This window comes from Aulostomus chinensis, chromosome 2 (assembly GCF_037954235.1).
Source record: "Aulostomus chinensis isolate RoL2024-O1b breed Wild chromosome 2, RoL_Achi_v1.0, whole genome shotgun sequence".
In the NCBI taxonomy this organism is placed as follows: Eukaryota; Metazoa; Chordata; class Actinopteri; order Syngnathiformes; family Aulostomidae; genus Aulostomus; species Aulostomus chinensis.
Genome location: NC_141321.1, coordinates 10,711,983 through 10,726,431, shown reverse-complemented (window position 1 = coordinate 10,726,431; position 14,449 = coordinate 10,711,983). Strand labels below are relative to the sequence as shown.

The following is a 14,449-nucleotide window of genomic DNA, read 5'->3' as shown; positions in this document are numbered from 1 at the left end:
TTTAAGAGCCCCTCCCTTCTCTGCTCGCTCTCTGCCATCTGTGTCAGAGCTGAGAGCAGAGCTGCCAGCTGGCCCTTTAAGAACCCCTCCCCCGCTGCACTGTCTCACTGAATAAGTCGGCATACGTTGGTCAAAAGTAACACAAAATACCATATTTTTGTCGGGATTTTTGTCAGGAATACAGTGGTGTGTTTTTAAAAGCTGTGGGTTGTATGGTGTAGACGTGAGAAGCATTTGTTTGATAGTATGTACCCTGAGAGGACATGCTCTCCCCATAGACTTCCATGCGAAAAGTGTCTCCCCCACTTTGAGGGCTTATAAAATCCAAACCGAGCGAGTAGTATATTAACCTTGAACAACTTTTAATCAGCACAGTTGGGAGAGTAATGTGTGAAAGTTTGGAAGCGATAGCATTAATGCCCTAGGAGGAGATAGATTTTGTTCGGGGTGCAAAATTGTCCAAAATTAGACATTAGTGTCCAAATTGTGGACATCCTGTTACAGTTAGGTCAGGGGTGTGAGTGTATGATTTATCCGTCTTGATGAGACGAGTCCAATGGTATTGGTCCCATGTCTGTAGGACATTCCTACAGGCTGTGGCGTGGTTTTTTGTGTATGTAGGTGGCGCTATTGAGTAGAGCACCTCTTTTTTTTTTAATTATCGAATTTTTCGCCGCACCCGATGTGTGTACCAAATTTGGTGAGTTTTCGAGCATGTTTAGGGGGTCAAATTAACTTTTAAAGTGGCGAGTGTGCCAAGCAAACATAACAGGGTCTTCACCAGAAGTACCTTCTGGCTCAGGCCCTAACAAAAAGGCAAGTGATAAACTTTCAATAGATATGGTGTAAAACACCTTTTTTGGGGGTAACCTACATCAATCCATGCACCCATTTTCTACTGTTTATACATTAACGGTTGCGGAGGGCTGGAGTCTATCCCAGCTGACATTGGGTGAGAGGCGGGGTTCGCCCTGGACGGGTCGCCAGTCCGTCACAGGGCCATCAGGAGCAATTAGGGGTTCAGTATCTTGCTCAAGGATACTTGGACATGGTCACCTGGGGAAGTGAGGATCAAACCAGTGACCCTTCAGTTGCTAGACACGCTGCCCCGGTAATTTACATGCATATGGTTATATGTGAAAAAAGGTTATTACACACCATAAGAAGCAATTTTGGGGGATATAAACAGCACAGTATTACTAATGACAAACAAATATATTCCTTAAGGAACAGAAAAATTGTACATTTACAGGTGGTGCCGGCAAAGGCCTGAGGTTTGGGTTTGGGATTATTGAAACAAGGCTGTGTATCAGTTTCGCAGTAAAGAGCATCAGCAGAACACTACACCAGTTGTGTTCACGACGAATTCATCCAGACAATAATAAACCTGGAGATACAGAGATGGAGGACATTTCCTTCAGTTGAACAACATACAACATATAGCCTTCAATATTTTGTCCGTGCTTCATAGAAGTGAAGTTGTTTGGCCTAAATTTAGGATCAAACATCTGATGAAGGACGTCTGGGGCATTCAGAAGAAAGCTTTGATCACGTTTTTTTTTGTCAAGAGGAAGAGGAAACCTTTGAACAGTCATAATGTCCTTAATATAGTTTTTCTTGTCCCTTCTCCTTGACACCATCAGTCCAGTCTTTATTTAAGTCCCACAGGTGATTTGTTGCAGTCCAAGTCAACCACACTGTTTCCTTTCCTGCTCTCTCAGAAGCAACGAGAGAGCCCTAGGAGCGGACAAGCCTCCTCCAAGGCAACCTCAGCAAATCCTAACATTAAAAATATTTGCCATTTTTGCTATTTTAAATGAGTCAGTCCCCAGTTGTAATTCCTCTGCCCATAATACATCTCTTCACAAAGTTGAAGGGATCACTGGCCTCATAGCCGTTATGCAACACAGACAGACCTCAACAATGCTTGTTCAGACACACATTCCACCTTGTCCTTACCTTGTGCTCTAATAGGACACAACTGAGAACCTGAAGACAGGCATCCACACCCAGCAGCTCCAGGGGCAGATGCAGCGGGAAATCGACCATGGAGAAGCGGGAGTTGTCAGGTAGTGCAAAGGTGAGAGCCCGTTTGAGTTCATGGGGCAGCACTTCCACATCCACACGCCTCTGACCTGCCACTGGCACGGGGGAACGCAGCAACCGGTACACCCAGGATTCAATCTCCCGCAGGTCTGCCAGCAGCTGGCTGCCTTTTTCATCCACCGACAGGGCCCCAGTGAACACCCGCCACATGGTGTCCCTGAAGAGGACATAAATAGATATACAGTCAGACCTCTCACTTTTTTTAATTTTATGTAAACATTTGAGATTAACCCAGTGTGTATAAGGTAACTTGCCTGTAACACGCACTCCCTCATAGCATAATGTTGGCTTTGTACTCCTAACAACTGCATTGATGCTCCAAAAACCAAATAGTACAAGTGATGTACACCTAAATTACATATCTTCCTGAACTACAAGTGTTACTGTCTCAAACATGTAGTTTTGGTACAATGATTCAATCTGAATACACCACTGGATTTGAGCTAGGAAACCTATGACACAGCTTCTTTCCAGGTTGGCCAACATAAATATGTAATTCCTGCAGCACTCAATTACAAATGAAAAGAAATTCATCTTCAAATATAAGAGAGTTAATTATGGGAATTTTGCACGATAATTATTTAAATTGTATAATTCTTAAATTATTTAATTATCAATAAAATATTAACCAAATTATTAATGAATTAATCCATTACCCTACTGTGTCAGCACACACGAATCATATTGTGACAGAGAAAACTCAATTTAAAACCAAGGAGCCCTCCAGCTGTTCTGAAGCACTGTAAATGAAATCACTGGACATCTCAAACACTATGTGATGGCTGCAACTGAGAAATCTAACAAAGAATTGAAGACTGTCAGGTCATAAAAGAGAAAACTAAATGCTAAATGTCCACATAACCATGAATCAAAATAGGTCATTTTGTGTGTGTATATATATGTGTGTGTGTGTATATATATATGTGTAAATATATATATATATATATATATATATATATATATATATATATATATATATATGTGTCTAAATATATATATATATATATGTGTGTGTGTGTGTGTGTGTGTGTGTGTATATATACACACACACACACATATATACAAATATATATATGTACATACACACTCATACATACATACATACATGTGTGTATATATATATATTTGTACACACATATATATATATATATATATATATATATATATATATATATATTCATATATGTATAAATATATACACACATATGTGTATGTATGTGTGTACATACATACACATGTATGCACATATACATACAGTATATACATACATATAAAATAACTTGTGTCCATGAGTGCAAACACTGGGTGTATTTGCTAATACACAAATGAGACTGAAACACAGGAGACGCTCTTAAATAATAGCTGAAATATTCATGTGTAAACCCGTCACTCAGCACTCACAGTACCATGAAACCCTTTTTGGTTTGTATACTTGGTGTGTATGTGCAGCCAGTAGGAGATAAATCATTAGTCCTTTGGAGCCCTCCCACCAACTGCAGCTGCTACCCAAAGGCAGCCAGGGACCTCAATCTGTTCGTGCCGCCATAGCACGGGGCGCTCGCAGCCATTATGCAATAGTTCCCCTCCTCCTCTGTCATTGCTACATTATATTTCAACCAACCATGTCAGAAAGAAAAACAATTCTCAAGCCTGCTCACCCTCTGGGTTGGATGTTGACTCAACATGTCCTTAGAGATGATACATGGATGTAACACAGAAATCAGTTTTTAGATGAAGCAGAAAATATCAAGGTAACTGCACCAGAATTCCCACAATTCCTTGGTTCTACATCTATAAATAAACGCCTGCTGAGAAAACATGTGCTCTTCCTTGGGAGAAAACAAACAATTACACTGGGCATACACTAGCATGAAGTGACAGCCTAATTAACACTCTGTCACTCCAGAATTGCAATCTATTGTGTCACCCGAGGCAACAATGCAAATACAAATACGAGCGTCACAATAGAATGTCACATCAAAATAAATAACAACTTCAGTCAGACAAATCACCATACAATATGTTCAAATTTTAGTCATGCCTGGCAACAAAAAAAAGTGTTAACTGACATTCCTTGGAGGTGTTGTACTTTAAGTGGGTTCACCACCCCCATTGCTTCAATCTTTAGATAAGGAGGATGAATACAAGCCTTTGTGTTCCCAAACATTAAAGCAAATCTAACAATTTCTCGTTCCAAATGAGTATACTGTTCATTTCATTTGTACTGTTCATCAAAAGTGTCAGACGACTGTAACCTTCACGACTTAAACATTTCCACCAAACTGGTCGGTCAGCGTGTGCCAGTGTGAACATGACAAGCTGCAGATGGCCAGAACATTGCATGGAGCCACAGACAACAGCTCATGTATTAAGTCTGCAACACAATCATACACATAACAGGTGGGCAATTAGAGAAGCAGATGAGAGAGGATGAGAGCAGTTAGTGCTGCAGAAAATGTAATAGCATGACCCCTGTACAACCAAACTCTCATGCAATGCTATCAACGCTTTGATGCTTTTTAGCTTACAGATGAGCACGAATTATGAAGCATGGAATGCAGTTGGCAGAAAAGAGTCTTTGGTACCTTAGAATGGTGTTATGTGTTGTACATTAGCCGGTTTCCTGAGTCTACAACATAGGCTACAACCTTGACAGCTAAGAAAATTTGTATGCATCTTTCATCAAATATGGGACATTACTGGTGTAACTAACTGAGTTATTGGGACTCTGAGTGGCCTTGGAGTTAAGGAATAGTAAAGCCTCACCTCTGGGTGCCGCGGGGTAGCCCCGCACGCTGCGTTAGCCTCTGACTGCAGCAGTCCACCAACCTCTTGAGAATATATAGGCATTCCCTGAAGGTGGAGAAGAAGGGATAGTGGCTGAGGACGCACAGTGAAGTCAGCGTGCTGTTCCGGTTTCTGGCGGCCATCTTAGCAGCACTTCGTTTATGCTGTGGCGACTTTCCAGCATTTAGCTCGGCACCTGGTTGTCCACCCTCTTCTCCAGAAGTAGACTGAGGTGCTGAGTCAGAATTGTTAGGAGGCGATAATGCAGAGGCTGGACCTCCACTGCTGCCATCAGATCCCTCACTTGTGGTGTCGGCCCCTTGTGCAGCCGTCTCTGTGTGAGTGGTCTTGTCTGCACGGGGACGGTGATGTCCTCGCTGAAAAGACCGGTAGAAGTTGACGCAGATTCCATAACGAGTGATCCCTGAGTCTTTATCAGTGAGCGTGAAAACAAAGGAGGAGTCATCTCGAAGGCTAACTCTACGTTGGCGTATGCTCAGGCAGCCCTCTGGTTGGCAAAAGAATACCACGTCTGGTGGGAGTGGGAAGTCATGGTGGTCTTCCAGTGGGTATCGGCGGAGGAGCTGAGGGGTCTGTGCCACACTATCACTACTTGGCTGCCTGGATTGGAAAAGGACAAACATTCTGAATCAATACAAAGAATGAATATACATCATGATAACAGGTAATGTACAGCTTTTGAATGTGTTAATTATGTTTTCTATACTCATTTTCAACTCATAAGGATTTCTATGCACATTTCAAATCTATGACATAAAATAGGGTCTAATTTGAGCAGAAATAATATTAAAAGACTACAGAAGAATTTTAAAAAGGAGCACCGATAGCCTTCACTTGAAAGTACAAAGCAAAGGCTGAAAAAGCCATGACAGCAGGCCATTGGTTTCACATTACTGCATGTATCCTACACTGTTAATTCAAATCAAAGGAGTGACAAGGGAAATTTAGTCAAGGGAAGAAAGCACCCATCCCATATCAAGCCCCCCCCCACCCCGCTCCAGTTCAGATATGAACACTCTCTGATGACCCCGTGTTAATGTGAATCATCCTTTTCTCCTGCAGCTAGTGTCTTCAAACAAGAAGCTATTATGCTTCATTTTCTATGCTACTTCATATGTTAGTAATTGCTGGAGCCAATCAGCAGTAACAAATCCGACACGCTAATCAAGTTAATGGGCTTTTTAAACCATTGAATGTGGACACTGGGGTTTTCCAAAAATGCCAGCAAGCAATCAAAGGATGGAAACATTGGCATTATAAACCAATGTAAAAGCTCTTCAGGGTTAAGTGTTAATGAGTCAGTGAGTTGAGTATTGCTGCAGGGTCCAAGTAGATGACGAAATACCAACCAGACAATCACTTAAACATTACAGCGCGATACATTTGCTCAAACATTTATTTGAAGCTGGACTGTACAGTTCTGAAGAAGTAATAATGGGAATGAATGCTCCAGCTCCTGTTTAAAGGAAAAGCTAGGAGAGTGTGTGTGTGTGTGTGTGTGTGTGTGTGTGTGTGTGTGTGTGTGTGTGTGTGTGTGTGTACATCATCTCGGTGCCAAAAAATGAAGCGTGTGAGCTTCGTATTGAGAAATATTGACGCTAAAATGCATCATTTCATGAGCAAACTGGCCGCCAGCTTTTTATCAGTACAAGCTCTTTGAATCCAAATCTGGTGCATGTCAATGCATGTGGCTGCACACCTACATACACCTTCTTGCTGTCAAAACATTTAATCTAAAAAGGGACTGCTGTGTGATGACTCTTTCATGAAGACTGTAACTAAGACAATTTACTCTCGCTTGTCAACATCCTTTAAAATGACTAATTCTACTCTTACATTAAATTAATTAATTTGAATTTGAATATTTCAAATGTATAAGAGGAATAAAGTGATGTAGTATTTTACCTTTTATATGTTGGTTGTTGTTACATAAGCCATTATAGGTTTCTACATCCACAAAGGAGCAAGTAAGTCTTTTCCATATGAGATGTATCTTCTTTTTTTTCTTTTCTTTTTTTTTTAAAATACAGCAGCAATGCAATGCTGTCATTCAACTGAGTCAGAATGTGCAATTTTAATTTTCACAGAACACTTGTTTGTCTGACTGCAGCTGTAAGCCTCTCCTCCAACATGTTGATGAGAGGAATACAGAGCCTGTAAGAGGGCAACAATATTTTTCTGTATAAAATTCATGGCGTAGATAAGTGGTTGCCTCTACGTCACCATTCATCTTGCAGGCTCAGAAATACTGTTGATAGCCTGTTAAGCCATTTTGAATGAGTTAATGATGATTTCTGATCTTTGGAAAGAAATATGAACATTAAACCCCAGGTTTGCAGATCCTGCTCCAGCTGCATCATTTCATTCGCAGCTCAAAATACTGTGTAGTACCTCTTCAAAGCACTACTCTTACCTTGCTCCGACCACTACCAAGTAATCGAGTAGGCGTGGGCACATTTTCTTTTTCTCCATATTGGATTGACCACGTCCCGTCCGTCACGGCATCCAGGGTATATGTTTGATCTTTAGTCAGTGGTGGTTGCCCATCACAATAGGAAAAGATCGACACTGAAGGCAGGACCCAGCTCCGTGATAATCATCCTGATCCTTCCAACATGACTAGGTAAGACCTGTAACAAAACAAGAGTGGAGGACATTAGTTTTAGATTGTGGCTTTAAAGCTTCAGTCATTGTTTGGACAAAGACTTGTTAATGTGCAGATCCTAATTACATTACAAACCAGATTAGAATAATACAGGCACAAATACATGCAGATGGATTACCCTGTGTACAGCCCTAGGAAACCAGTTTTTTTCCCCAGATTCTGTTTTGGTTCAGGTGACGCTACCAATCTTTGGAATGTTCTACCGCTAATGTTGCATTCCCTTGATTCCTCTGACAATTTTGCAAAGCAACTGAAAACACTTTTATTCAGTCATGCCTTTGGTTAGCCTATCCTAACAATTGCCTCTGTTCATTAATTTGCTCTGCATGGCTTTTCCCTTTTATGTTTCTCAGTATTCAAGTATTTGTTCATGTGCCCTCGTCTTCATGTGTTTGCTATTCATGTGACTTTGACTTGTCAGCCTTGTGCTGTTTGTTCAAATTTCTACTTTCATGAACTCTCTACTTGACTTGTCTGTAGAGCACTCTGCAATTTTGTATCTGTGAAAGGTTCTATATAAATAAAATATATTTTCTCACTTAATTTGTCTTTTAATTCTGTTTATTTGATCAGCAGGACCTATGTCATTGACTAAAATGTTAATAATGCAATAAGAAAACAATTCCAAATAGAGCATCCACAGAAATCAATAATGATAACTACAGCATTATCAATTCTGTTTCACTCTAAAATCCCTAGGAAAATTGATTGACAATGTGTCCAGAACTATTTCCATATTCCTGTTTACCAAACCAAACCAGTCACACCATTCTCAGTACAGTCCAGTCAAACACCTCTTACAAAAAAAAAGAATCAATATTCATTGCAGGGCTATAGGATTATAGTGCATTTGTTTTCTCTAGATGTACCTAATAATTTGGCTATACTTGAGTAACGGTCAGACAACAATTGGTGGGTTGGTTCTATCAGATGAAACCACACCACCTCATCCTGGCGAAGCAGAAAAGCTGAGATAGACTACTGAGATACTATATAACAAGAACTATTCAATTATGCCAAGGGAGGTTTTTGTCAAGCTTCACTGACCATTACAAGTCAAGTTAGGAATATGTAATGTCAGGTAGCAGTAACTCTTATTAGGGTTTTACCACTGATTTAGAAATGACTATTCTGGTTGGTTGTTTCTGTTATAGGACGACGACCTTCAGTGGAGCCTAGCTGCTATAAGTAAGCAGCTTTGGGGCCCTGGTGGAGTAAGCACCCTTCAAACTACAGCTTAGTACTAATGGGTGGTACTATCGCCTTCAGCCCAAGCTGACGGGTAACAGCAGCTGCCTCATGAAGCAGATCTGGAGGGTCATTTCTCACAAGGACTCATATGACTAGGAGTCATAAACCTTTTTGATGGTGTAAAGTACTATGAACACTGACTGTTATACTGTATGTGTGCATATTTGCTCAGTAGTGTGATACAGTATTTTTTTCAACAGAAAACCTGATACTTCTGCAGCCTTATTCCCAGCCTTGTACCTGGACAGGATGATTTCTCTGGAGCACCACGCTTCACCATGCTTCATGTACAAGGCCATGTTGTGACACATTTGACAAGATCGAAGAGATCTGGATATTGTGCTTGGACATAATGTGATATCAATAAAAATTGACTTGTGCAGCCCTAGTTCAAAAATAATATTTTCACATTTCAACAGATATCAAATGCCAAGACATTAGCGGCATTAATGTTACATGATATGCTACTGATCCGCGTCCTCACAGAGAAGAACATCAGAGGTCAGGATCCAACTCAGCCGGCGTCACCTGAGCCTACTTGTCTCATGTTAATATCATTTCATTTTACGAGTACTGCGAGAGCATCTAAAGGGATCGGACATTTTCATATTCACAGACAATGATTAGTCTGTGGATCCCTTAATGTTTCTGCCTCTTCCACATTAGATTTTTCCCAGCATTATTGTTGATCACGCTTACAAAATGGCAGCTCAACAAAGACATTTGCCAGCTTGATTTATGAAAGATAAAATGACATCTAAATCTACACCTTAATTACTTAGGTTTTGATGAAAATAAACCACATGCAACTCCAACATGAATATGAGAATAAATACAATAAAAACTTGATATTTTGACTGTACTGCAGTGACAGGATCAAGCATTGCAACCTTTAATCAAACACCAACAAATATCAGGACAGGAGGATGCTGAGCCACATGACAACTCCACCCTGAAACTCAAACACTCCAGAGTTCTCTCCAAGGTTGTATCCCTCTGCTGATAAGTCAACGGGTCTACGACCATCAACGAATTCAAGCACAACAGTTTCTAGCAGGTGTGTGATGCCACAAACACACCAGGCACATAGGCAGCAAGGTTACAGGGCCTTCTCAGGACTTTCCCAAAGAGATTTTAAGCAGCGGTTCTTCTGCTATTTACAGCGCCACTATTTTTCCAAAGACATAATCAGCTGCTCTTCATGTTTGTTTAATAAAAGATCATGATACACTGATTTGATTGATCAATTTTAATTTGTAGTGAAAAGACAGTGATGGCACGACAACATTGGACGCCTCAGATATAAGGTATTCAATCTGTTTGTCTTCTACCTTGTCCGACAAATGTAGTAGATATGAGCTTGCCACTGGGACATTATTTCCGTCAGCATTCTTCGCCCTTCTGTTTTTTGTGTGCTGTCATTTTCAATGTCACCCTCTCTACAAGAAAAAAAGAAACTGCTACATGCCAGAAATAGCGGGTTTGATGAAAGTTTTTAGCTATTTTGAGAAAATATGAGTATATAAACATTCCTGAAAACAGTATGGTTGACAACTAACATTTTGCAACAGCGTTGAAACTGTATCCTGGGTTAAGCACCGCCCAGGATGATTATGATTGACTAAAAGAAATACAAGTGAGCCAGGACATTTTTCGCACGACAGGAGAATGGTTTGATGCAAGCATTTCTCCTGTGCTGACAGCATAACACCTGAAAAGAACTCCTAAAAAACACAGTATAAACAAGTCTATCCTTCTTTCTTGGTAAGAAAAAAAAAGCTGGTTCACACATGATATGTTTGACATTAAGTAGGCTGGCAAGCACTACGCAGCGTCTTATTGAGTCAGCTTAATGTCAGCACTCGTCACACTAGGTGAAATTATTCAAATAGAATCTAAAACTGACAGCCTCCTATGGCATTTGCACACTGATGAACAAGAGAAGCAGAGTAACTTGTGGCTTACATTAATAAGTATATCTGGTCTGATGGGTGTGCACCAGTGCAGGAGAACAGAATTTTTAAAGCTATTTTTTTATTTAAAAAGAAGTGCTTTCTGGCTACACGGACACACTGAGCATTTTTTGCCGTGAACCAACTGGGATTTTTCTCACTGCAGTGGGTAATTAGTGAAAAGAAATAATTCTAACAACACATTACACTTTCAACACTACAACACAGAGCTCTACACACCACAGACGTTTATATCTTGCAAAACCATAAGGACAATGAATCAACAGCAGGTCTGGAGAAATAAATGCCTCCTGGTGTACAGCCAAAGAGGCTATTTTATGAAGCATGAGAGCTGGGAGATGAACTGTAGGCCGCCAGAATGAAACAGGACCACAGAATTATTTTGAGATAGACAGAGCTACATCACGTCAGTCATTAATGAATGAACTTGAAACATGTTTGTTCTTCTAAAAACAGAGCTAAGACAAAGCAACCAATCTTTGTAGCAAAGATAATGATGCAGGTTAACACAACAGATGAATGTGTACGGAGTGGTCTGCAGACAGCACTCGTTGGTTATGTAAGCACAGAGAGGATGGATGTGATTCACAGGCCCACAACATGCACAGTGTTTCGTGCCTGTCATAATGACAAGCATTTTAGGAATTAAAAAAAAAAAACAAGCATAACTTGTGATGGAGGGTTGTGCTGTTGTGTTGACCTTATCTATCCTTAGTGGGAAGTCTGAGGACATAGTGTGTGAGGACAACTGAATTGTGTCCCCACATTCATTTCTTTTCCTTCTCTTCCTCTCCTCAGCCTCATATCTCTGTTGAATGAGGAAATCAAATAAAAAAGCAGCAAAGAGACAATACGGTAATTTGAGGATGTCACTGGTCCCACACTTTCTAAGAAGACCTCCCAGTTTCCTTAAACCTGTGTACCAATGTCTCCTCACAACTGTTGTGTTGCTGTTTCAGTGTGTGCTTACTATGGCAACACTATGACAGCCGCCTGGGACCACAGTCCTCAGGTGCTCCCAGAGCAGCTCGGAAAGTGAATATGGTGAACGTACTTGTGCGGTGTATTTCCTTCATGGTTGGCAATAGGAGGGCACCAATGTCCAGATTTTTATACACAACCCAAAAGGGTCACAGATCAAAACCTTTTTCTCTGATGAGATTTGATTCAAACGTATCTGCAAGTAAGTTGTTTCAGTTGGAAATAGGGCTGCACGATTATTCAAAACATAGTGGAAAACACAATGTGGTCTCCTGTAATTTCAATCACTATGTTAAAGGCTACTTATATGTCAAACTTCCAATACAAGCAAATATTGTCGCTGCAGAAATGTCCTGCCTACACGGCAGATTCTACAGACTTGGGGGAAAAAACATCAATCTTATACTGAACACAGATTCACACTAAAATGACACCATAAACTTTTTGATGGTATTTCAAATGAAAATGAGACTAATGATGTAAAAGTTAATATTACTTTGAATATCAAAAATCACATCACAATTGCAATAGCAGTCAAAATAAGCAGAGGGAGATCATTTTTCAAAATTTTGCAACAATTGTTGGAAACTGACTATCGATGGCCCCCCCCAAAAAAACAAAATATGCAGTGTAGAAAAAGTAGAAAGGAAAGGGATGTACTCATCGTGCCAGTCCTGACAGAATCTTACGGAGAGGGAGGCGCAGTCTAAAGATGAGCTGTGAGCTGGACCGATGGTTATCTCTGGCAATCAAATTCCCATAACTTAAGCTATTTGGATCTGCCCTATAGGTTGACCACTCACATGAGCAATCACAATGGTTGTTGGGTTGCAGCACTGTCATGTGCCATCACGCGAGCTGTCACACTGAGGAGCTCAAAGATTCCGCTTAGCGACCCATTTAAAATAACTCTGGGTGTATGAAGGATAGTAGGACATCGATCATTGTCTTATTTGGATAGTTAATTGTGGGAAGAGCATTTGATAGACATATTACCACTATTGTTCCAACCCTTCAATAGGTAGTGGTAGCGTCTATGGCTGGTGTTTGAAGATTTCATCCTGATACAAGGTTCTCATAGGTTATTACCATATCTCAAGCTATGAGACATAGATTTGAATGTATCGTGTACAGTCCATTCTAAAGATGACACAAGTTATATATTGACGATTTTATTTAATTCATTCATTTTGTGTTAATACTTACCAGTGTCATACAGTATTAACCAAAGCACAAGGGACCTGTTTAATTAAGTTAATCAACCACTTGATTTAACTGGATTTCATGGACTCTAGTTTAACAAATGAAACACAATGCGGCTTTAAAGGAGATGCTGAAGACGCAGAGAGGGATCAGTTTACCATTTCAGTCAAGGGTATCGTTTTAACCGTAGGTTTAACTCCCATTTGGGTAAATATGGGTTCATTGTGAGGTAAAGGAGATGATCGCGTAAAGTAGCAGCTCTGAGAACAGCCATAACGTTAGAACAATAAAGACAAGGCAATGTCATAATCCTATGGTAGCTTTGAAATGGCTAATTTAGCCATGGAGCTTGTGAATGTGGTAGTTTGACAAAAATAAATTAAAAAAAAAACTGTACGGTTATATAAATCCATGCCAACCGGCCAGAGTTTGTCTCATGTCCTACATGTCCACCCCGACGCGGCATCCTTCCTCTCACCTCCTCTCTGCTAGCTTTAAGGTTTTCCTACGTCACGGTTGGATTAGCTAGCTCGATGCTAATAGTAGCTTGACCGTTTGTCTCCTCCACAATATTGTGTTGGAGAAACGACAGCGACCTTAAAAATACATCACATCACAATTACAAATTGCAGGCGCGGTGGTTGGGTTTTAACAGCACACGCGTAGAGGAAGAAAAAAAGCCTTACCTGCTTACATTAGCCAGTTAGCCGCTAACGGTAGCTGCGACGCCAGCTGCTGATGACGGCCTGGGTGGTGGGTGCCCTCCTCGGTCACAGAGCGAGACGGGCAGCGGTGTTTGTCTGAATGCAGCCCTCTATCTGTCAAATTACGGTTTATCATTGGAAACACAGAGTACGAAAGACGACCGAGAGGCTAGCTACTCCGACCGACTGGTTGACAGTGTGATGATAATGAAATTATGATGATAAGTGCGCGTCCGTCTCCCAGCTCGGGCACTCACAACCTGCCTTCACAACATCCTACTCATCATCATCCTCCGTCCGGGGAGTTCCGCATACTGAGAGCACGAAGAAACGGAAGCGACCAGCAAGCCTCAAGAAAACGTCTTCGTGCCTCCTTTGAAAAAAAAAACCGGTTGTCCGAGGAAGCACTTTAGTTTAAACCGCTGGGCCATCAGGTTAACATTTACCACTATTTTGTTCCTTAACAGGACCGGTTAAAGCTTTTCGGGGGCTTCCTGGAGGAGGGGACCACCACCACCCATGCTCCGAGCATTTCTATCCACCATTAAAATATAATATTTAAGGCATTTTATTAGGAAGTAACTTCAGGCGAAGACCCTATTATGTTTGTTTAGACTGAAATCATTTAGATATAACAAATTACACATAATGTAATTTGCATATTGTATGCATACATATACAGTATATGCTTACTTACATGTGTGACATATAAATTATGTCCCATATACAGTATACAAAATGTCTATGTTGTTCATGTA

General features: G+C 40.6%; 1 protein-coding gene across 24 annotated transcripts in view; it reads right to left on the bottom strand.

Moving 5' to 3' along the window:
• madd (MAP-kinase activating death domain) overlaps window positions 1-14,156 on the bottom strand; it is a 49,163-nt gene extending 35,007 nt beyond the window's left edge. For 10 of the 24 annotated variants that reach the window (XM_086179118.1, XM_086179046.1, XM_086179018.1 and 7 more), the window contains exons 1-4: window positions 13,674-14,154; window positions 7,328-7,544; window positions 4,873-5,514; window positions 1,960-2,263 (exon numbers count right to left, since the gene is read on the bottom strand). In XM_086179118.1, the coding sequence (XP_086035244.1) occupies window positions 1,960-2,263; window positions 4,873-5,514; window positions 7,328-7,386 (1,005 nt within the window). In that variant the 5' untranslated portion in view covers window positions 7,387-7,544; window positions 13,674-14,154. Of the gene's footprint in view, window positions 1-1,959; window positions 2,264-4,872; window positions 5,515-7,327; window positions 7,545-13,673 lie in introns of all 24 variants that reach the window. The other 14 variants (XM_086178991.1, XM_086179103.1, XM_086179053.1 and 11 more) reach the window with 5 other exon arrangements.
• Window positions 14,157-14,449: the final 293 nt, after the last annotated feature.